General features: G+C 39.0%; 1 protein-coding gene across 6 annotated transcripts in view; it reads left to right on the top strand.

Annotated features, from left to right (window-relative positions):
* Positions 1–17,313, top strand: part of LOC118811457 (protocadherin gamma-A11-like) — a 192,282-nt gene extending 174,969 nt beyond the window's left edge. For all 6 annotated transcript variants that reach the window (XM_036575686.1, XM_036575687.1, XM_036575684.1 and 3 more), the window contains exons 2-4: positions 1,588–1,646; positions 10,614–10,711; positions 14,789–17,313. In XM_036575686.1, coding sequence (XP_036431579.1) covers positions 1,588–1,646; positions 10,614–10,711; positions 14,789–15,051 — 420 coding nt within the window. In that variant the 3' untranslated portion in view covers positions 15,052–17,313. The remainder of the gene's footprint in view (positions 1–1,587; positions 1,647–10,613; positions 10,712–14,788) is intronic.
* The last annotated feature ends 8,479 nt before the right edge of the window (positions 17,314–25,792 follow it).

Below are 25,792 nucleotides of genomic sequence, written 5' to 3' on the forward strand. Positions count from 1 at the left end.
GTCCTCCCTCAGGTTTCGGAGTGTGGGCTGGAGTGTGGGCTAACTGTGCTTACATTCCTCTCTTCAATTTATAACCTTCAGTATCTACACATGCACACACTGCAGGCTCCTGTCCTTGATAGGAGAAGCAGCAGCCCAGGCCGAAGCCCTGTTTTGTACACATGTACAGAGAGAGGTTATTTGGACTAATAATATAAGGGGCTATATATGAAGAGGTCATGTGACTTTCTTGAAATTGTACCGCTATGTATTTGATATTTTAGAGCTGTGTTTCGGTGTCCAGGTCTAAACCTTCTGTGTCCATATTACACAGATGGCTGCTGACAGTAGCAGTGTGAATGTTTGCTGCGGGTGTGTGTGCAGCAGTTAAAGCAGTGTTTGCTGTGTGTGTGTGTTAATGGACTGTGCAGTGCTTTAATGGCTTTGCTGAGCTTTAGTGTGACAGTTATGTGTTTGTGTGCATGTACTGCACACTGCTAGTCTTACAATAGAACAGATATTAGTTTTGCTCTAATGAACATGTGAGTATGTAGGTATGTAGTTGTTTTTTTAGCATGAGGCTCTAAATAATTCACCCGTATAGCTGTCCCCCGCTCTTTCTTTCTCTCTTTCTTTCTTACTTTATTTCTGTCTCTTTTTATCTATCTATCTATCTATCTATCTATCTATCTATTTCTCTCAATATCGTTCTATCTATCTGTCTATCTGTCTGTCTATCTATCTATCTATCTATCTATCTATCTATCTATCTCTCTAACCATCTGTCTACCCCCATCCCTGAGGTTAGCATTCTATTCAGTCCTGTCACACCCATAGAGACACAGAAAAGGAAAGAAAGAGTAAGGGGTAGAGGATGAGTACAAGAGCTTTTATTCCTTCATAACCACCCATCATCTCTCCCATCTGACCTTCTCTTTCGCTTTATTTTTGTAGTTTCTCTGCATTTTTAAAGAGATAAGAGCCTCTATTCAGAGATGTTTTAGTTATATACTGTCCTTTATGCTTCCTGTCCGCTGAGCACGTCCTTTGCTCTTAATATAAACACAATGGTGGCTTTGTGTCCTGACTGCAGTTTCACGCAATCACTCAATTAGAGCTAGCGCTCATTTCCCGGGTCCAGGAACAATAAAGGATTGTTTTGTGTTACACTTCAAGCACTTTGTTTTTTACTGTGCATACCTCATAGCTGTTATCAGCTTGAAACAGGGGTTAAGTGGTTTAGAATACAGGCTGCATGGACTAGGGAACTACTTCTTCGTGCTAATGTTACAATCAACACAGCCTCTGTAGACACACACATTCAAACTCTGTGCCCTCTTTGCTAATGTAGCCTCAGACTACATTTGTCTCTCTGTGCACTTTATGTCTTTCTACAACAAAATGGCCACTGCCACAGTGAGCTTGTATACTGGCATTGCTTTAAACCATACCTCTGTATCCTTAACAACAGCCTGCTTCCATTACCATTTGTGTAACAGGAGGCCCATGATTTGACCTTACTGAGGTTCTGAGAATTTTAAAGATAGATGCATAGATCTGTCTTTTATTTTCTGTAGAGTTAAAACTTTGTCTTTTTTCTCTCCACAGCAAAAACCCCCTAACACTGACTGGCGTTTCACGCAGAACCAGCGGCCTGGACCCAGCGGGTGAGTTCATTAGCATAGATTTGGATTATGCAAACGCTTCGGATCTGAAGCACCAGCCCACACCCATCTAACACTCAAACATTTGCATTTTTGTACTGCACACACACTAACATACTTCATGTGCAAACAGTCTGTCCAAAGTCCCCCTGTGTTTTTGAAATAAGAGTTTAATGTAACGTGTTGTTTCAAAATATACCATTCACTCCCCAGTCCATGAAGTCCATATACAGAAACTATAATGCCTGTTTTTAATTCATTATTTTTGTGATGAACACTATGAACAGTACTTAGTATTTACATTAGCTTTGTATGAACAGTAGATTTGGCCTAAGCACTAATTTGACTCTTTCTTAAGGTATTATTAAAAGCACATATTAAAAATCTTTTGAATCAAAAGTGGTATAAACACCTGATAGGTTTGAGTGCTGATGAGTGCAGACCTCACAAGAGGATACAATATTTGGGGTAGGCATTATTACTACAATAACACTGTCTACTGTTTACCCCAAAATAATCTTGGCTAGCCTAGTATGTTACACTACAGCAACAAGTAAAACATGCTAATTTCTATTACAAACATTTCAAAAAGCTATAGGTGTCTATAAACTTTGGACAGGCAGTATGCTCCATACAGTCACTTAGCATCTTACATAAAACACTTCTGGATCTGCCAGTTTTCTGAATGTTAGAATGAGCCCAAAGCACTATGAATAGATGAAGAGATGGGAGAGGGCGTGTAGAGGTGCCCCTGTTGTGTAAGGGAGGAGCTGTGTGTGTGGGTGTTGGATGATGATGCAAAGGCCGATGTTTCAGAGTTCACAGCAGGGAAGAGGACACAGAACTGTTGGCCCAGAGGCAAAGTGAACACACAAAAAGAAACACATTTCCTCCCTTTCTTTCTCACTGTTTCTTTTTTTTTTCTTTCTTTCTTTCTTTTCACTCATTGTTGACACAACATCACGCCAGCAAAGGAAAGATGTTTGTAGGTTTAATTATGATTCCATTATAGCAGTGGTTCAGCCAAGTAATGTTTACCCCAAATGTTGTCAGTCAGCCAACATATTTTGGTGTCAAAGGTTTCCTTATTTACTTTTGCACTAAAGGGTAATCAAGTCTTGCATAACTTAACAGCTGTCCCCAGAAATGTCCCCGTTTTTATCTGTGAATCAAAACACACTGGAAAGTCCTAAAAAAGACCTGGTAGCAGAGCAGATGGGCAGATGTCTTGCATTGTGGCAATTTTGTTTTGGCTAACAGAGGGAGCTGGCTGCTGCTATCTGCTGACCACTTCTACCACTTGCTCACCTAGTTTTAGAGAATAGTGCAGTGTAAAACTCGGCCAGAAGCTAGCAAGTGTCAATGTCACCATGAACGTTTTTTCAAAACATAAATGCAGGGGTGGGCTAACGAGACTTGAATCGTACTACTGATTTGTGTAGGCCTACAGTCTTCTTCAGTGTAGAGATCTACAAAATAGTGAATGAATTTTTTAAACTGTGTCACTTTTTCAGCCATCCATATATGACATGTGGCATATGTTGATAGCAGCCGTCTTTGTCTCTCCAAAACTGGAGCTAGCCCAGGGGTATATTTAGGCTCTGACTATTGGACTATAGCCACAAGTCTTTTTGCTGTAGCCACGGGGGTCTTTTTGCTGCCAAAATATTTAACATGAATATAAATTATGGGCTCAAACAACCACTGAATCTTTTGTACTAAATGTAACGTGCCTCATCCCTGCCTAAGCCACTAGACTTAGTGACTTTTGAGACCCTTTTTACTTGGCTACTTCTATTTCTATGATCTTCTGACATGGTTTACCAAGTTACTTAATTAGTACCCAATTTTATCAGTCAGCCTTCACCACAGTTTACTACAGTACAGTACAGTTACCATGGACAAAATACATGAAACTGTAACTGTCTGTTTTTTTTCATAGATAAAAACATTAAATATTTAAATTATATATTTACCACTGAACTGGAAATGTCCCTGGTTTGCATTTCATGTATCTGGTCACCTTATGCTTGAGTCAGATGTTTTGGCACTATCTGAATATTGAAATAATTGTATAAGTATCATGATTATACACTGAAAATCAGGTAGAAAATATGCAGTTAAATTCAGCCAATAAACGCCATTAAGGTTTAAAGGGGCTGTAAAGTGCATCAGTTTTGCTCATAGTTGCAAATAAACTTTGCTATTATGAAACACAAGTGCCTTAACATGAGCACGTTGCCAAAGGCATGTTGTAAAGGACATGATTGGGAAGGCAGATATTGTAGGCCAACTACTCCAGCTGGCATTAGCTATAACAGAAAACACTCTGTTTCTCAAGATTATCACATCTAACTAACATGTTGCCACATCATCCACTAAGAAGAAAAAAAACTTGGTTTTCATCCACAAATCATTATCATCCACAATTGCACCAGTTAGCTTGTGTAAAATGGTTAGTGTTAGAATATTAGCTCATCTGAAGGGGCAGCTTCCACTAATCACTCATTACTGACATGAAAACCTACTGGTTTAACCTGCCTAGACCAAAATATTTTGCTGTTTCTTTTTAATAGAACAAAATGTGCACTTTTTGCTGCTGAACTTTTGCATTGTTTGTGTATTATAAGTAAGAACTACAAAACATTAATATCAGCTGGAGCCCTTTTTATCACCCTTCTTCTCTACAGTTAACTAATATCTGTTTGTGAACTCTTACGGATACTCAACATCAAAATTTATCACAATGCACATCCCTAGTTAGATTCAAGTGTATAATGAGTAATGAATGCAGATTGCATTGTACAAACAGATGGCAATAAGCCTCCCTTACTTGTTAAATTCGTTAGCCTTAGCAGCTCTAGAGCAAAACTAAAGCAACAAACTCCAGACACCAAAATGTGACAGTTTTGCAAGTAAGTATATTGTGCTTTGCTCCTATGGACACGAGTATCTGAATGTGAGTGTAATGCCAAGGATGTGTTGTTAAGGACGTGCCCATAAAGGCATAGATAGAGTGGCTTTTATCGCTAATTAGGCTATCTACTGCTATTGCTAATATTTGCATCCAGAAACAGTGAAAATATATTTCTCTGGAAAATTAACATATTGGTATATTGTTGACTGAGGACAAAAGACATCATGCAAAAGGCCACCAGTCCTCATCATTGCTAGCATTAACTTTTAGCTCATTAGTTTCTCTAATGATGTGACTCCCATAATCATCCAACACAAAAAACCTGATTTTTAAAGGCTATTTTTGATTAATATAAAATTTGATGTTTTTAAATTTTAACCTCTAGTGCAATCATCTAAACATTAAGGCTATAGCCATACACTAATTTTAGTCCATTTTTTCTTTTTATTGTTGCTTTTTCATTTCCTGTACTTACCTGGATATTTGTTCATTAACTCTTATGGATACTCAAATAATCAAATTAGTCTGAATGCATATCTTTAAAAAGTATGTGGAGAAGGAGAGCAATGAAGGAGATAGAAAGCACTCTGAGTAACTGCTCCATCAGTTTGCTGTGTGTTGAGTAAAATGTCTGCCGGCTCTTTGCCCCTCCTCGTTTTTTGCCTTCCAATGTGATTTTGTTTCAACAACGAGAGAAGGAGAGGGAGGTGGGGGGAAGACTGGAGGCAAGAAGGAATGGAAAGATGGAACAAGAGCATAAATGAGAGCCAGAGTAAGAGAAAGAAAGGAAGAAAAAGGTTGGAGATGTGTAGTCATGGTAATGCCATGTCTATTTACCCAGCTATAACTGACTGCCGCAATGGCACAGAGTGCCACTGGGAATACTGTATTTTTATGTGACTGACAGTAACTCACAGCTCTTCTTTCCAATCAGTTAGCAGTTAGCCAGAGGCATTCATCCTCTTCTTGCGTGCCAGCCAGCCCCAATGCGCTCACGCTGCAACAATTTTCACAACAGGCATTACACAAAGCGTTTCTGCCAGAGAGCAAGACCTGTTTGAAATAGCCGTTTGGCAGAAATTAGATCTTTTTTGTTTAGTGTGAAATGTCAGCCCTATATATACAGTGGATGAAGAACTCGACAGGAATACATTTCTGTTCGTTGAGAACTGAGCTGGAAGAGGCAGTATTTGTACCGTCATTTAAGGTTGTTTGACGGATCTTCAAGGAAAAAGAAAGCCTGGAGAGAAAATGTAGGCTTGGGTTAGGTAATGAAAACTTACCTGTGAGGTCTCCACATATGTTCTGTACATCTGCCTCTTACACTATGTGAACAATTCATGATAAATGGAGCAACAGTAATAGTCCAAAATATCTTGGAATAAAACCTTTAGTTAAAGAATAAATTTAATTTTAAGAATATTTTTTCTTCACCTATGAAGATGCTATCTTGCATACAATTACAATAACAGGGCAGACAAACACCAACAAACACAAACCTTGTAACGTTTGCATTTGTCCTTAGAATGTCCAAAAAAGAACTGACAAACCAAATGAGCTGAAGTGAATGGAGAGAGAATATTCTAGAAACCTTCGCCAGTCAAACACAAATATGGCACACTAATCAAGCGTTTGTATTTGGTGGTGTTTGTTGGTGTCTGTCCGGTCAGTAAACTTCTGGCCTACAGAACGCTCTCTACAAATCCAGTAATGATTACACAGCAATCTTTAAAGTTTCACTGTCCTCCCCCAATGCTCTACCCCCGCCTAAAGCAGAATTCAAAATGGTGAATCACTGATCTTGTTTCAGTCACTACACGTTCCAGTCCAACCATCTAAGATGGACATCGCCCCGCAGGCTGAGGTACAGCAATGTAGAGCAGATAGATGTGTGCAAAACTCTCCTTTATTCTTGTGTAGTCATCCCCTATCAGCTTTCCATGCTCAGACTTTGACCCAGTTGTAGCATGTGGTGTGCGTAGGCCATAGCTTTGGCTTTGGTTGCTTGTAGGGCTTTCTTACTACTAGAATAGCAGCGTACGTGGGTGTGCTGGTGTGAAGTGGAGTTTTTAGACGTATCTGATTAGCACTGATATAGAATAAGGCTGTCCTTCTGACATAGTGATTTGGAGTGAATTATGTCTGTAAGACAGGAAAAAAATGTGGTTTTATTTACTCTTGGCAGTATAGACGCTTTCTTCTGGCCAGCAGTGCCTGTGTGTTTGTGTATGTGGTCGACTGTCCGCTCTTTCTGACCGACAGCCTGTTGTCTTGACCACAGGAAGTCATTATCCATCCACAGGATATGATAATGCTGACAGAGGAAGTGCTATCTATGATCAGAGCAGTCCAAAGCTAATTAGGTACAAATGAGGCGTCTTATCTTCACCAATAGATTTACTAAATAAAATGGGGAACTCATGATAACAACAAAGTGTCTTTTCCCAGATCCTTGCACTAAGTGCTAATCTGGCATTAGACATGCAATCTGTCCTCATTTTACCCTGTGTAAGGGAAACAAGGCAACTGACAGAGCTCGTCTGAGATATTTTAGTGATTTGAACTAGAATCAGTTGTTCTGATGTTAGTCTTTGTTAACTGCTTAGATTTCAAACAGCAATGTCAGTGAAATTGTTGAAAAAAATGAATAGAACAGAATCTGATGCTTTGTCATGTGATCATAACGTCTAGGCACATCACCAGCTTATCTAGCTAATGATTGTAGGTAGCTGGCCTAGCTTAGCAGTGTAGAAACAGCAGCTATTTTAGGTTAGCTAGCTAGCTCACTATTATTTGTATCATGCTGTTGGTAACTTGGTTAACATTAGTGTTAGCCTAGCTAATATTACTATTCGTTAGATACTGTCTTTCTATGGTCTTATTATTAGCTTGTCTAGCTAATCATTGTAGGTAGTTAGCTTAGATTAGCAGTGTAGAAAAAGTAGCTATCTAGCTGTTATTGATACCATGCTATTGGTAACTTAGCCAACATCAGTTGTAGACCGGCTAATATTGTTGTAGTTCAAGCAGTGTCTTTCCATGGTTGACCGGCCAATGATTACACCACAATAACCACTGGTTAACCCACAATCCACAGAGAAAAGAGCTGCATCAAAAGTCAATGATATTGCTCTTCAGGACTTATTACTCAGATATTATTGAGTTACTACTATAAAAGTAATATGTAAATTGTGTAGGTATGAGACTGAGGTTTTTAAATATGGGTTCTTGCAGTTTAAGCGATAAAAACTGCTCTGGAAGTAGCAGAGTGAGTGGAGCTGCAGGTTTTGGTTAGCTTGGCCCCAGTGGTCTGCTCTTCATCAGTTCTTGCAGTGCTGGCTCTAAGCCTCTGTCCCCTGCCTTCCCTCATTCTGGCTCTGTGGGTTTATCCCGCTCTCAGTGCTTGGCAGGAGTAATCCTGGCAGCATCTCTTCTCTCTGCTGTGCTCCATTCCAGCATCTTCTCTTGCAAGATGTTTTTCTTTCTCTCTTCCTCATTACTCAGAGTATTTTTTCCATGAAACACTGAACCTTTAAACCTTCTTGTGTTTTCTTTTGCTGTTCTTTCCAGTAACATTTTTCTGTTTTATGTAACATTTTTCTGCACTAGTTATGAGAATGTATGGTGTCCTTTTGCAGCATTTGTCTTTTTTCCTCTCACTGTCCCTCTCTCAGCCTCTCCCTTTCCTTTCTCTAGTAATGTACCGTATACAGATGTGTCTTTTGTCAGTGTGGGTAATTGTCTCCTAATTCCCCAGAGAGAGTAAAACTGTGCTGTAGACCTGCTTTATGACCTTTAAGCTTGTATAAAGCAGGAAGTGAGACCCCGTGAGACCCGGCTTCCTTTTAACCCCATCCTTTTAACCCCTTGAGTGCCAGAGACAGATGTATGTATGTCTTAAATTAGTACTGAAGCCCATTTGCACTGCATGTTTAGCTTTAGTATTCTGAATACAAAGAGTATTTGATGGCTGCTGTAGTTTGGATTATTGAAGGGGAATGTAAAGGAACATGTATTTGCACATACTCACATTTTTCCCCACCTATGCAGCACTGTTCTGTATCTAATAGGGCAAGCAAATGTGGGAAATGTAAGAAACAGGCCACTCCATATGTGTGAAAGAGCTTATTAACTTCACTGGCCAACTGTAAGTCAGTTTGTATGCTTTATGCAGTCTGACCGTTCCTAAGACAAGGTCAAACCCATTCCCCTCGCTGCAGGGACTCTACATCTAAGCCTGTGTTAACACCCCTTTCAAATATTCTACAATATTTAAGAGTGTGTTTAACTCCAAAGCTAGATGGAACTTTTTTTATTTATTTAACTGCAGCAGTGTTGGTATGATGGGTATGTGGGTATGATGAGGGTTTCAAACTCATAGTTTTATTATTTCATTTTGTTTTCTGTGTTCTCTGGAATCATTTTTGGCTAAACTAAAGAAGCAGTTTGCTCCTGCCAGTTTGAGCAAGTTGGCTGAATCTTAATTCACCTGGCAACCTTCTGTTGTTATTAATGGGAATAACTGTAGCGCATTCACTAACAGGAAAACAGTGCACTACCGGTAGTGCTTTAGACTTTAAGAGCTATTTGTCCTTTGTTGGGGTAATTAATACAGGTTGTGAAAGTGTTGTCTCCTCTTGTGTAAGCTCCATTAGCTCCATCTGGTTTTATGCTGGAGCTGCATGGCTACTTTAATCTTCTTTAATGCTGAGAGATTCTGCATGTTGGGTGTAGATGGTAAAACTGTGTCTGAAGTGTATTTGCTGCTGGCAACCAGGAAGACTGCCATTAATGAAGAGTGTGTTCATATCTCCTAAATCTTACCGTGCATGCGCATTAGTGTGTTATACTTCTCTAATGAGGTGAACATTACGGAGATCAGGGCTACTTTTGCTTTTGTTCTCTGTAGATGCAAATTGCTGAGTTTAAAAACAAGCCTTTGAAGCTCAATTCAGTCCAGATGGAAATGCTCTGTGGTTCGGTGAGAGAGAGAGAGAGATGAGTGAGTGAGTGAGGGAGAGAGAGAGAGTCATGTTCTACTTTCAGGCAGCTGTTACCTCTCTGTTTCTGGTCTCATTAACTTTTTGTTTTACAACATGGCGCGGTTCAGGGCAACATGGAAGGTGAACGTTAAATGCCTGTGTGTGAGGGTGAGCGTGTGTGTGTGTGTGTGTGTGTGTGTGTGTGTGTGTGTGTGTGTGTGTGTGTGCTTCTCTTTAGCACTTTGTGAGGACTAAATTTCCATATGATAGAACATCGTCACAATTTCAAGTACAAGTGAGGACCTCTAATAAGAAAATGTGCTGTTTTCACCAAAAAAGCAAGCTCTTTGGTGACTAAGGCTAAGGTTAGATGTAGCACTCATTGGCTACAATAATACAGAAGTCATTGAAAGTCCTTACAAATATAGTAACACCAACATCGGTTAGGGTGTGGGTGTGTATTCATGCCAACATCATTGTGTTTGTATCTATATATATTTAAGAGACTTGTGAGTGTGTGTGTGTGTGTGTGTGTGTGTGTGTGTGTGTGTAAGAGAGAAAGAATAAGCTTTAGAATTCTCTCTCTCTATCTGTCTGTCTATCCATCACTCGCTCGCTGTCTATCTATATATTTGTCTATCCTTTGCTAGATAGATAGATATAAAACGGTATGGATATAAATAGAGAAAGAGACAAATAAATAGAAAGATGGCCAGATAGACAGAGAGAGAGGGGGAGAGATAGATAGCGAGTGAAAGATAAGTAGGGAATGAGAAGAGGGAGATTGTGAGAGATTGGTTAAAGTAGTTGTAATTTTCTCTGTGTTGTTCCTCCAGGCTACATTAGATGGTCAGATCTTATGACTTCACTGGTTTTAACTTCTTGAAGATGTGCCTTCACTCATACACACACACACACACACACACACACACACACGCACACACACACACACACACACTGCAGCTGTGGTGTGGAGGAAGGGGAAAACAAAATGGCTGCTGGTCGCTGACTCTTCTTTCTCTCTCTCTCTCTCTCTCTCCCTCTCCCTCTCCCTCTCCCTCTTGCTCACAGAGCGGCTGCCACTCCGGAGGTTGCCGTGGGAACAGGACCCTGGCCCAACCCCCCCACTGAAGCCGAGCAGCTCCAGGCTCTTATGGCCGCCGCCAATGGTGAGAAACACACTCACTTACTCACTCTCCCACAAACACACACTTCTCCTTTATCCATTCTTCTTTCTCTCTTTCCCCACAAAGCAGAATAACTGAACTCTCACTCACTCCACCTCCTTCTCTACATCTCTATATATCATCTTAGCATACTTGTCATCTTAACATTTTGGATGTTATATGATTTCTCTGTACCCTGTCCTCTTATCTTTTTGCTTCCCCTCTCTTCTCTGAATGTTCCATCAATAAACCTCTCTTTCTCTCTCTCCCTCTCTCTCGCTCTCTCTCTGACCTGTTTTCTGTTTGCTGGAAGGGAGAGAGCAGCTGCACACTCATTGAAAAAGCCTGGTCTGTATTCATTAATGTCTTTAGCTTTATTTATACAATACAAACACATTATTGTCACAAAGAGGTACAAGCGTGGTGTTTTTTAATGTCTTTTGTTCCAAACATTCTTACACCTTAATTTCTTCACTTTTTTTAAAATAAAGGGTTTGATGTGATATGCAAACATTGTTAAAAAAAAATCTAAATATTCATACATCTGAGCTGTTTTGAATTCACTGTTTTTGTGATGTCACAAAAAACAATTCATTTATATACAGTATATCCACCTATTTAGCCTACGACAGTTTAACCCCTGCAATTTACGTTGGAGTTATAAGGAGTGTTTCAGCCCAGACTGTTTTTGAATGAGGGACAACATGGAGCGGCCAATCAGAACAAAGTTCATTTACACATATCAGTCTTAGAAGCACAGTACAGAAAACATGTATAATTTGAAGGGATAAAAAGAGGTTGGAAAATAGTTATGTAAAAATGAATTGTGGCAAAAATGAAAAAAAAAACAGACATTATAGGTGTAATTCAGGGGAAAAAGTAAACAAATAAAAACCCAAAAAAACATAGGATGTGGAAACCATACAAAACCTTGTTGTTACAATGTATATCCACTATGAAACACACACACACACACAAAGTCATGCCAAAAAGCACAACATAGCATCTACTCATAATTTAAAGTTTAGTTGTACTTGGCTAAATGTGCACTCTGGGCTCCATCAGAAGCCATGTTTGTGTGTTTTTACAATAACATGCCATAGAGGTATAGAGTTTCTACTATAGACTGTGTTATCATCAGATCTATGCGTAGCCAATAGCAGTAAACAGAAGGCACGTGTGCAAGAGGAGAGACCCACATGGGCAAACATACACAGTGTTCAGTGTACCATAGTATTTCCATCCTAATCAGAGGAAAGGACAGCTCATTTGCTTACATCATTCATTGTTCTTGTCTCTCTCTCCCACCCTCCCTCCTTCTGTCTTTGCTCTTCCCTCCTTCATTCCACCATTTTCTGTACTGCAGTGACTAAGCAGACACACTCACACACACACACACACACACACACACACTCTTTCTAACCGTAATCACCACATCAGGACAGAACAAATCTGTCCTGTTTCTGAACACACAGTGGCAAACAGTGACGCAGAATCCTTTTTGGCTGTTTTGTTTGGAGGCACAGGCTAGATTAATAGTGCCGAGTAATTTGAGTCATGCCGAAGGGAAAGCCGTCATTATTTCCATTGTTATTGCCTCAGTGTGCTCTTCCAGCAAAGCCTTGGAGTTTCCACACATATGCTTTGCTTAAAGAATACATGACCTGGACTGTGTTTGAGAGAGAAAGAGAGAGAGGGGGGAGGAAAGGGCGTAATCATATAAGATCCTTACTGAGGCAGAGTGAGGTTTGTTTGGAAAAGTAAGATGAAAAGGGGGCCTAAAAGCGTACATTAGAATTCCATTGTTTATATAGAATTCCTTTTCTTACGACTGGCTTTATGAGGCGAAGACTTGCTTTAAACTAAATTAAAAGTTTACTTGCATTACATAATGTAAAGTGTCCTGCAGTTCACTTCAAACTCTTTTGAAACTCTGCCACAGCAATCAGCTTTTGTGAATCAAGTTTCATGAAACTTGCAAGTTAAAACAGCAATAACAAACCAGGTGATCACATCAAACAATTGATTGCAATACATTATGAACAAGAAAATAAAGCAGATGATGGTCGTTAGATAGTTGAGAAAGTCCTCAGTTTTTTAAACAATTATGTCGCTTTAGCCATGACAAAAAAACAAGCATGAGTTTTGTGAAGTTTAACAAACAACATTTTCTATGGCTTGGCTAGCCAGCTAGCTGGGAATAAATGAGTGGCGGCACACTGACAGAAATTGTTTCATGCATCTCACACCCATCTCGCAACTAGCAGTAGAGACGTTTTACCATGTACACCAGCCTAACTGTGTGTGAGAGGATGAAAACAGCTTTCTTTTGAGTTGTTTTGCAGCTTTGAGGATATATTAGCTGCCACTACCATGTGCGGGTTTGTGTGCTGCGAGCATAGCTGAAAATGGTGCAGATTGGGGGATGGTTTAAAGGGGAAGAGTGAGTTATGAGCCAACCACTACATCATACTGACACTAACAGCTCAGAGAGTAGAACCAGATGAACACCACACAGAACTGAGTGTTCTCAAACACACACTCATGCATTTTCCATCAAAGCAGTGATTTGTAATAACCTCCCATGGGCTTTACATATATTTACAGCACTGGAAATTTTCCACTGGATTCTATCCTCCATATACACACACCTGTCCCTTCACTGCACTCTCCAAATAAACAGTTCTGTAAGGCTTCAACTAACAGTTATTTACATTATTACACTCACATACCTGTCTCCTCTACTTTCCCAAATAAACAGTCCTTCAGCTGACAGTTATTTAGATGATTATAGACTATTATGTGATTAATCAGGTAATCAAATAATTCTGCCTTTTGCCATTTCCTCTCACTTTGCCACATCATAGTGTCCCCAGGCATTCACATTTCTGTCTGTGTGATGAGTGATTTCTTCTTTTATGGTCCAGCAAAACAAGGCCATATTGACCCCAATGTCTCCTGTAGCATACTGCAATCTGTAAGAATGGCGGCATGTCACTTTGTTGCCATCCAAAAAAAGAAAAAACATTATTTGGGTACAGCAGTTGTTCTTTTGATGAATGTAACAATAAGAATGCTCCAAATATACTTGGTAAAAATCTATTTACATTAAGATATGTTAAAAGTTAAGAATGTTTTCTCCTGGAAAGTTAAACATTTTTGAACAATGATCACAAGAACACAAGTGCAGACGCTGAAACTCAGCCCTGAATTTTGTGATTTCTGTTAATTAATTGAATTGTTGATGTAACTGATTTTCGACTGATTGTCAAACCTACCAGTGATTTACAAAATCTTGGACCAGAAACTTAACACAAGGTCATAAGTTAAAGACCTCTGTTATACAGCTTACAGCCATAGAACATTGCTTCTGTTTTTAACTAAACATTGTGTTGACACATCCTCTTTTTCATCAATGTTGCCAATGATTATTCGATCCTTGTTGGCTAATCGAAGTGTTCTTAAACTATAGCAATCCACAGATAAGTTTGACTGTTTTATTAATAAAATTTAACTTTTGTGGCACCTGATCAGAGTCCAGATCACTGAAGTCTCAGTGGAGGAACATTGTTGGAGGAACATTGTTGTCATTGTCTTATTTGACAAAGAAGTATAGCCAGCATGATATGCAATCCTAGATTAAGACTTGTGGCAAGCTTTTGGTGTAAGAGACTAGGCCCAGGAGGTATTTTAATAGGTTTTAGTACTGATACCAATACCTAGACTTTGACATTGATTCCTGAACAGTACTTTCTTGTTCATACCTTCTTTTGAATTACTAACCAGAAGTGGGTGTGGCTTAACCCAGAAACATATTGCAAATCAAGTAGTGCTGACATTAAATCACGTTGTGTGCATGTAATTAGACAGTCAGTCTAGACGAAGCAAGCAGGCAAGCATGATTATTAAATTTAGTAATGAATGACTTTTTTTTTTTAAACTCACTAGTATTGAAGTCATTTTGTACTATAAAAGTATGGGATCTCAGTACCAAGACCTACACCAGGCTCTGTTGTCATAAGTATGTTCTCCAGTGAATTTTCAGATGAAAATATAGTTTCTAAATTTCTTTCTTTGCAGAAGTGAGTGAGGCCACCAACACGCTGGGCCCTGGTACCATGGGTTTGAGCACTCGCTACAGCCCGCAGTTCACCCTGCAGCATGTGCCCGACTACCGGCAGAACGTCTACATCCCCGGCAGCACAGCCACGCTCACCGCCAACCCCCAGCAGCCCCAGCAAGCCCTGCCCCCTCCACAGGCCTCTGCAGCCCAGCCTGAACCACCCAAGGCCGCCCAGACACCTGCCAGCAAGAAGAAGTCCACCAAGAAAGAGAAGAAGTAGAGAGAGCAGTAGCAGTGAGATGCTGAATGAGGTAGCGAGACATGGGTGAAAGCCTGAGGGAAGGTAGAGAGGTGGATGGAGAGGGACTTGGATTAGGGGAAGAATATGGCATAATCTTCTCTTGCTTCTTCAGAGATGAGGGTGAGCTTTGGTGCACTGAGCTTTTCTGGATGTCTTTAAAGAGTATAAAATAAGACTGAATGGGGGGGGGGGGCGGAAAAACAGTGTATCAATGTGCACCTCCCTCTGTTCTCGACTCTGGTGGATGTGCAGCTCCACCATCCATTTCAATCCATGCATTAATTTTCTCACATTATAATGTGGCTGAACGTGTTTTATGTATAATACTTTTCACATAGAGATTAAGGTTCCTTTAGACTTCTTGTCTCGCTGAATGTTCCTGAGTTCTGGAGAGTGAACTCAGAAGCTGTTTTATCGTTCTTTTATTTTGTTGCTGTTGTTTTGAAAAATAGTACTTTTTACATATAAGAAGTCATTGAGGTATATAACACAGTACTTTGTGATGGTGATCTTGTACTATTTCACTTGGAGGGAGAGGGGTAACCTGTGGTGATCATCACTTTGACAATGACTATGATAGTAATTATTATATTGGTGATAATTTGCTTGAATTTTTTTTATATCCCATGCATTTCCTAGCCTTACCCAAAAAGGTGTTGTTTGGTGTTTTGTTTTTTTTTTGGTAATATATTACTTTTGTGTTTTGATTTTTTTTTCCTCAAATCATTTTTTCCAGATAATGAATGGTTTTTTGCTGTGCCTAGGCTGCCACTGTTGGAATTTATCAAAATATAACAAAGTATGAGGGTTCAGCTTTTGAGAATTATAATACAGGTAATACTTTTTGCATGATGCAGTTTTTTTTTTGCCAAACATCCTATAAAGTGAAGTGTAACTATGCATTGCTTGACAGAGAACAGCCCCTGAAAGATATCAACTCCAACTCCATTTGTAGCATCAACTGGATGTCAGAATGATCTGTTCTAAATGATTTATTGTGTGCTTATTTTTCAGTTTATGAGTCTCGCTGTCTGACTGCTTGGTCAGCGAGTTACGATGTGCTCTTCAAGCGTAACAATGTTTTTACCATTTCAGTGCACGTTTGACTGCTAGTCTGTTGGTATGCTATGTGTCCAGAGCCAAAACATGATACATGTACTATAACAGAGAGGAACTATATCATTACCAGCTGCCTGATAATCCCTAATATCCCTTTTCGAGCTTTCAAAAACGTCAAACCTGTAGAAGCTTGCTTGATTGAAGCTGGAAGTATTTTGCGCTGTCACCGTGAAGTGTTGAAGAGCTGTTGTTTGTACTCAATGAGTAAATGTTGTTCAAAATCAATAAACAATTCCAAACTCAGTGATCATCACTGACCGACCACAGATTTTAGTTCCAAGGTCACATAGATGAGGAAATACCACTCAGGAGGGCAGAGACAACGTTCATAAACATCTCGAGTTTCCATAGCTCTAATCAACTGATGATTTTCCCTCCTCTCAGCATTTTATTCCATCCTTCCATCATTGGTGAGAGAACTTTACATGTTGTAAATAGATACCAGCCAATATACAGAGTAAGTTGGGATCATGTAAAAATGTATCCAATAAGATTTCAGATCCTGAGCTTGGAACACAGGCTTACTACTGGAATGTGTTGCATTGCTTTTGTTTTTTAGTAAAATAAGAAAAATAAATAAATAAATAAAATAAATAAATAAATAAAACACAAAATGTTCTTGGAAATATGTGATGCAGAAGTAGTAATATAGCACATGAAGGCCAACTAACTCGACTGTAAATAAAGAGAGTAACTTTTAACGGAAGAACGTGACACACGCATAGTCTAGAAATTTGTGACGTTTTTGCATATATTTTTGTGTTCCTTTTTTTATCGCTCCTGCTCTTCCTGTCTGATTGATCACCCTTAAATGAATAGACACAAAAGTAACATCTCCTAACCCTCTGTAACCTTTCTTTTCTTTTTCTTTGTGATTTCTATTGTGCATATGTGCTAGGCTGCTTCTTAATGTCTGTATGAAGAAACAAATATAAATATTATATATGTGTGTGTGTCTGCCGATGCCGTAATGCTCTGTACCCCGCTGTAACATCTTTCTTATAAAACGCTAAGACTCATTTCTCCTCAGTGTTACACTTATTTTATATGCTAATATTTATATTGCTGTTTTATTTTCTCTTGAACACTGACATTTCAAATAAAAGGTTATGAAATCATTAATCCTTTGCTGACTTCTGACCTTTATTGATACTCATTTAGTGATATATCACTATGTCTACGCTGTGATATATTACAGATACTTCTAATGCTACTTCTGTTTCCAATGCCATCTTTCACTTTAACCCTTGTGTGGTATTCAGGTCTGTGGGATCTGTTTTCAATATTTACCAACATTGGTAAACTCATTTTTCTGTGAAGAACATATAAAATAACACATTTTCAATGACTTCACTCTGTTCTTCTCCTACATGGCCTGCTGTTAGTGTGTGTTTCTGTGTGTGTATGAGGGTGGACAACATGGACAGGCTGCTGACTGGCTACAGCTGCTAAAGGAGAACCCTACGCTGGACACTTGTGAATTTTAAACATCTGGTATTTTTACATAAATTGTTATGGCTGTGTTGATTAACAACAATGCGGTGGGTCCACCAGACCACTCAGTAACATGAACACCACACAAGGGTTAAACACAGTGAAGGTTGCATGCACCTATAAGCATTGCTTTAAAAATTATATTACCTGTTATTGTGTCATTGTTTGACTTTTGTAACTTCAAATTTGGTTTTATTTTTAAAGGGTAATACCACTGATTTTTTCAAAATTTATGCAAAGTTTCCTATAGTTTTAACAAACGTTTTTGGACTGAAATGTGTAGTTTTAAATTAATTAATGGCGGACATGTACATGCGGATGTTATAGAGCACAATAGTATCCAATAGTGGATTTGCTAATATTACTTGTATCACCGTAACATATAAAAACTTGTGTTGGTTCACTGGTCATTTTTTAGAAGCAAATAAAATGACAATGTGTGTTGGAGACACCATAACCCCTGGGTTCCTGTCACTACTATTATAAAGAAATGCAAGTTGATAAGTTATCCTGCAATGCATCAGAACCAGTCTAGATGACTGTTTACACCTCAATTATCAAATTCTGTATTTTTTTTAATTGGCGGAATTTCCCTATAACTATTATAAAAAGATGATTTCGCACAGGTCTTTTTTGCAGTGCTAGCTGAAAAGTTTGCAAACACTTGCATTTTTCATGAACACCCAGAACATGGATGACTTCACAACTGGCCCATTTCAGTTTAAAACAAGCTATAAAATATTAAGAACACTGTGTATCTGAAGCATCTTCCTGGTTGCAGAGAACAGCTGGAAATTTAAATCCCTTAAATGGAGTAGAACCTCACTCTCAGTGTTGTTCTATTTACTCAAAGAAGTGGTGTTTTATGATAACTGAAGAAGGAAAAGGAAAAAAAAGATCAGGGCACACTAGCTGTTGTTAAATAAATGTACAGTGTGGTATTCAAGTAATACTTCAGTATGAATTATAGCCTTTATCACATTCAGCATTCCCTTCAAAATGAACTGGTACAACAGTATAGCAGCATGTCCCTAGACAGTCTGAGTCCCAAAACCCACATCACAGCAGTCCAAAGTGCTTGAATGCAAGATGGTAGGGCCAGCCTCAGGACACAGACTTAAATTCCCAGGCTTATTGTGTCTTTAGGTTTATTAGTCAGTACTTACATCAAAAACAATGCACACTGACGGAGGGAGTAATGGAAGACTGGACCCAGCAAAGGGTCTTGGGTATTTAAGAGGTGTTCACTCACTTGCATCTGGTATTTAAGAGGTGTTCACTTACTGGCCACTTTATGAGAAACTTTAATAAAGAAAAAAAAAACTGCCTGCTTTGTTGGCAGGGTTGGGATGGTCAATTTAATATGTGTCCCAGTAGAGCAGACGTGGGGACCTCCAGTCCTGGAGGGCTGGATTCCTGCACAGTTTGGTTATTTTTCTGCTCAAGCACACCTGATTCATCCTGATTCAGTTAATTACCAGGTTTGGTTGCCGTACTAGAGCAGGCAAGTGGACAAACTGTGCTGGACTCTGGCCCTCTGTTCCCCATGCCTGTGGTAGAACTTACTGGTCACCGGTTAAAATTGTGATTTGTAACCTATTTCAAGGGATTATTATGTTAAAGTAACATAATCGGATTACTAATAAAATAATAAAAAAGAAATAAAAAATATTAAAATATAAAAAAATAGTGAGATACAGCCTTGTGCTGTTCTCAGTCTGCTTCACAGTCTGAGCAGTCCGGAAAACGTTTCATCGCAGCTCGATTTTTAATGTCTAATTTACACTGTTCCAGTACAGACCTATATCATCCCCACTGAACAGCAGCGAATGAGTCTGCAGAAGAAGAGAGAAATTTACCACATAGCAAAAGTTAAATTTAGCTTGACTTGGATCTAATTTGTAGAGATGGACACAAGCAAGAAGATATCTCTGTAAGAGTGGTTTTAATGTAATTCTGCCTCTAATCACAACTAAAAGCATAGTTTTACTGTCTTTCTTCTATAAGTGTATCCTGATTATTTAATGTCATAGCATATTCCATTACTATCCTCCTTGTAAGTGTACAGTTAGAGACTGTAGCTCATGTTTCACAAGCACGGTTTGTGCTAGTCATTCTCTAGCCCTTCATCAGTGGTTAGTTCCAGCCACCAGTCTAGTCTTAGCTGGATATTTTTGGTTAACAGACAATTCTCCACCAAGCAGTGACACTGACATGTAAAAACCCCAGCAGCGCTGGTATGTCTGATACACTTGTGCCAGCGCAAACCAATCTAACACACCACTACCATGTTGGTGTCAATGCAGTGCTGAGAATGGTCCACCACCCAAATAATATCGAGTCAACGGTGGTCCTACGATTGTCTCTTTTCTATAAAAGGCTAAACAGGGGCAGCAATAAGAGGACCACAGTCAGTAAATGTAAACCTGCAAAGTGCACCTATACGGTAGGTGTTTCTGATAAAATGGCCAATGATTGTAAGTACAAGGTAGGTATACCTAATAAACTGGCCACTCTGTGTATATTGAGTACCAAATGATGATGGTCATTTTGGACTCAAGGACATCCACTGTGAAAGACCAAAACTGTTTACCTCGTAATAGATGTCACTTCTGTTTTGAGGATTCTAAACTAAACTGGACAGTCAAGGCTTAACTATGCTTACATGTGCATTGTCCCTCAGAAGAATTCGCTTAATGACAGCCTGACTGCATGTACGATCTGCCTGCTTGTCTGAAAGCATGGGGCAGCTACGCTAACTAGGCTAACTCTTAGAGACAAAGTTATGCATGCTCAGCTCTCATCAAAAGAGAGGGAGAAACTAGGCTAGCTGACACAGTGTTCCCTTTCATGGCTGTTTTCTTTTTTTTTATTCATTCTTTCTCTCTCTCTGCCTCTCTCAATCTTGCTCTCTCAAAGGCTCTTTCCTGGCTTCATCTGCCAAACTATCTGCGTGTTTTCTCAGCTGTGAGTTTAGAATACAGATGAGGCAGCTTCACCACTATTGGGGAACAGATCTGAAACAGCAAAGCCCCATACAAAAGGAATATACTGAAAACATTGCAATATGCTCTAGAGGTGGGGAATATGATGATGGGTTATAATTATTGTGATAGATTATGCTGCGATATGCTTTTTGGAGTAATGTATGAGTATTATCAGTACTTCTAGAACACTCAACCACTGCATGTGTCATAAAAAGACAGATTTAGACCAATTATAGAGTGCCAGTAAACAAAAACCAGTGTACAGTAATTACGTAGTAACAAGTAGCTGATTGTATGTCAACCCATTGTCAAGTTATATTTTTGCCATATCACCCACTGCATGTGCTATTTATGTTTTGAAATATGAAGCAGTTTAATTTTTTTCATAAGGGCACTTATACATGACACAGTCCTCTAAGAAAATATTACATATTTTAAAAATATTACATCACTGTTGTCGGAACAAAACCTTGTATCTCCAAAATGGTAACTTTACAGGAGAAGGAAAAAACATACTTTACTTTTAATGTAAGTCAGTGAAACCGGACTTTTTTCCAAGTCATTTCGGGCCACTTCTTTTGGTCCATTCATCATGAAATTTACACGCAATATAAAGGGCATCAGGCATTTTCAAATTCTGTCAAAAATTGAAAAATGGAGACATGAGGTTTTGTTCTGACAGCAGTGATATATTATATCTCCAAAATGGTAACTTTACACTAACATACATACATTTGCCTTCTCCTGTAAAGAGATTTTATTTCAAACATTTCTATTGGTCAATTCATCATGAAATTATCACACAATACAAAGAGCAGGAAAAAATAATAATTGGAAAAAACCCAACTTTTTTGGGCAGTGACACGATATTGGACCAACAGTTGTGAAACTGTCTCCTCATCTCTGCTGCTGAAGCAAAGGTCAGAGGGCAAAGGCATCCTGTTAAAGTAGCCAGAGATGTAGGGTCAAAAGCAGGGTCAGCTAAGTCTAGATCAGAGGAAATGACCATAGCTTAAAACTGACTCTGACTAAAGACCCCCTAAGGGAAAAAAGGCTTGTCTCCTCTTTTCCTTTCATATAATGAAATAGCCTCTGGATGGTCAGGGTGGCAAGTACTCTTTTGTTGGGATAAGAGGGAAAAAAGAGGGGTGTCCATCTGTTACACATGCATAATCAAAGTGTTATGAGAACTGTTGGCTTCCTTCACTCTGGACAGAAACAGAACAAATCACCACAACTGTTGTTACCATGGAAACGTCTTCTCTTCTTAGAAGCTGGCCATACTAGTCAGCAAGAGTATCCAGAGTATCCAACAGAACAAAAGTTCACTAAAGAAAACAACAAGAAACAGGGAGGAGAAAAGAAAAATAGAGGGCTGTGTCCTGCACAGTTTGGTAGTTGTTCTACTCAAACACACTCACCAAACCTAGCAACTGACAGAGAAGTTGAATCAGGTGTGTATGAGCTGTGAGAACACCAAACTGTGCCTGACATCGGCCTTCCAGCACCGGAGTTGTGTACCCCGGGTTTTCATTATGTAAAGGTTTTTTTAAACTTTAAAAAGGTTCTTTACATTCATTTCATTTACAAATATGTGTCATTAAAACAATCCACTGAAAGGCAGCAAAAGTGGAGCAATGCCATAGAAGAACAGAGAGCCCTTTTTGACACACCTGTTTTGCCAACAAACTCAAATAAATGTACCCACCAATAAGCTTCTTCTCAGTTCAACAGATTTGTAAATATGACCACTTGAGATTTGTAGATATGACGTCTTGAAGTCACCATGAATGGAATTGTAGAAGTTTTTAGGTTTTTGTACAAGCATTAATCACTCCACGAGACCAATCTAAGCAGTTTTCTAAAATAGCAGCTATTTCCAACAGAATCATTGCACATTGCACAGTGTTGAATGTTCAATTCACTGAACTGTAAGTGTGAAATGTGAGTTTGAGAGAGAGAGAGAGAGAGAGAGAGAGAGAGAGAGAGAGAGAGAGAGAGAGAGAGAGAGAGAGAGAGAGAGAGAGAGAGGGGAAAAGAGAGGAAAAGAGAGAGAGAGAAAGACAGAGAGAGAGGGAGGAAAGAGAGAGAGAGAGAGAGAGAGAGAGAGAGAGAGAGAGAGAGAGAGAGAGAATGAAGGAATTTGAGTGTGAATTTAAAGCCTGTTAGACATGCACCCCTGAGAAAAAGCCTTGTCCACACTTCAGCGTTCATGGTGGCAGGTGTTGTGGAGCTCTGTGAGCAGCTGCAGGGGATATTCTGAGATACTTACTCCACTCACAACATCTCTACACTCACATCGTCACTGTTCAGCTACTCACGTTTTCACACAGCATACTAAAACCTTACCACAGTCTCATTATTTTTCAAAACAGCATATTCAGCCTCCAGTCAGTTTATAAATATCATTCTGCACCAGCATATTATTATCTACATTTTACTGCCTCTCTCGTCAAAAGAAGATCTTAAATGTCTCCTCACACACAGAATTTTATTATTGGATATTGGAGAAAGTGGATACTGTTCCAAATCTCAAGTTTTTTTTCCCCACACATAAATAGCTTTAATTGGTACCTGTAGATAAAGTGGAAATCTTGTTAAATGGTGGCTTTCAATTATGATCTCAAACTGATTTGTTTGCATACACATTTTTGACTGCACATAAAAATGCATTCTGGCACATGAATTTTGTGTGTGAAGAAGAGGAATGTGTGTGGTGTTCCACTAACTGACACTGTTATGGAATGTGCAAGACTGCTTTGGAAAATTAGACACACTATAAAGCAAATGAGAGAAATGTTTTTGTTAAATGTTAAAATAATAAAACTAGTAATATCTTATTTGAATTAATGTTTGAGTGTGTGTTAAATATATTTAAGACCCCAGGACCATGTTCTCATAATGACAGCAACTCAGCACAAGCACACTAAACTTAGGCTGGCCTTACACATCAAACCTTAAACTTCCTGCAAGTAGTTGCTTGAAACCTACACGAAACTAAATTGCGCTTGAGTTGCGTCATATAAAGTGTCCTGCAACTTACTTGAAACTCAGTTGCAAGCCAATCAAATAGCCAATCAAAACGGCAGTGACACATCACGTGATCATATCGACCCATGTACTTTAAAAAGATTCATTGAAACAATGTACAATAAAACAGAAGATGATTTATTGGGTGGTTTAAAAAGGAGACCACCCTCCCTTCCCTTGACTGACCATAATGGCTACTGCAACATTAATTTTCAAAGGCTTAACATACAACAGATAAAATCACAAATATTTAGTAAAAGTCTATAGATAGATGGAGAAATGACAGATTCATAGATATAGGGAAAAAGAATGGAAATGATAGCTGGAAGAAATATGAAGATGATAAAAATGCTGCAAATATGTAAGTTACACCTCATGGTTGACTTTATATAGCAAGAATGATGTATCAAAAATATGAGCTGCTTATTTGACTAACTAGTGGAGTAATCACGTGTTGCATATTACTTTGTTTTTGAACTGTAACTGTCAAGTTGCACAGAAATTATGTTGCAAGCAGCTCACAGCATGCAGTGTAGTACCTAAACATGTCACCAGCACTGAAACAATTGTGAAGCAATTGTCTATTTGTCAAGGGTAACCTGAACCAATCAAACCAATTCCTTATACAAATGGTTTTATTGGATAAGAAGAAACAGTTTGAACTGCACTGGAAATGCGAACATATGAAATTGCTTTTGGGACATTTCCAGGAATGGAATGAATTTTTTGGCCTGACAACCAAATCAAGGACAGTCCAGGAAAATCCTGGATGGGTGACAACTCATAGCCAATACACACATTTTTTTCTTTCTTTTTTCTTTTCAGCTGCAGCACACACCCAAGTTCTGACATCACAAAGAGAAAACACTGAGCTCTCTTTAGTGTCTGTAGTGGGTTTCAGTGAGGTCTGGGTGTAGTGTGCAGGTTCCTCAGAGTCACATTCCATCACGAAGTTCAAACATTCCCAATCAAACATAGAACACATTCACAGTGTTCCAGAACATGATGGAATTTCCCTGCTGACCTCAGACTGGACTGCAGAATGGAAAGTGTAATGAGAGCAAGGTATGAAGTCCATCAGACCCCATAGACATTCCAGAAGAGACTTCTCAACCTCCGCAGCTTTCTAAGAATTATTATTTTGTTTCCAATGATCAGGCTGGATATTAGAAGAAGTTTTTGAATATGAAATTGCGATTTCTCTTAAAAAGCAACAATGAAGAGGTTGGAACTCATATGCTCATATGAGTAACAGCAGATCAACACTATTCTAAAAGCAAGTAGTACACTGGGATAAGAAATGTTTCACAGATAAATGGCTGCAGTTAAGAGTTATCATTAAAAAGGGAAGAAAAAAAAAGGGAGTGTGCCATCAGACACTTCGGCTGCAGCATCTGAGCAGACTCTGGTAGAAGAGCCAGCGCTGCGGCCTGCATAGAGGGAAATATCTGTCACATCACCATGGCAAAGACACAACAAACAAACATGAATCCAAATTCACCACATTGGGATTACAGCTCATACTGTATGGCATGCGCAGTCTTCCAAAAACACACAGAATATGAAAATTTCTGCTAACAGAGTGTTAACATCAGGGCTATAAAAATGCACTGATGCATAGGTCTGGAAGTGGTTATCTGCGTCAGTTTTGAATTGTCAGAACAGTTTATAATCGATTATTACCCACCATCTTCATACGCCCCATAATGCTTTGAGTAACTTATGGATGGAATTTCCAGCAAAGTGTAAAAAGACAAGATGTTAAATGATCACAACATCCTAACATGATAGAATAAATAAAAATGTATACAAGGCTTTAATACCCATATGCCAACATTTGTAATCTGTCAGCAGCAACTTAAACCTGCGTAAGTGAGAAAAACGCTTTAGTCTGAGGATTGTGTTTGTAGCCTACACACAGTGCTTACAGCAATAAAGTCAATTAATTTAAACTTGATAACTTTGTCTGTACTGTCAGCTACAGGCATAAAACCATAAAGCAATGGTATTACACAGCAATGTTTAATGGGCACAGCAATGACAAAGCCACATTCATATGTCCTTTGAAGCACTGCTCTTTAATGAGAGGT

This window comes from Colossoma macropomum, unplaced genomic scaffold, assembly GCF_904425465.1.
Source record: "Colossoma macropomum unplaced genomic scaffold, Colossoma_macropomum, whole genome shotgun sequence".
Classification (NCBI taxonomy): domain Eukaryota; kingdom Metazoa; phylum Chordata; class Actinopteri; order Characiformes; family Serrasalmidae; genus Colossoma; species Colossoma macropomum.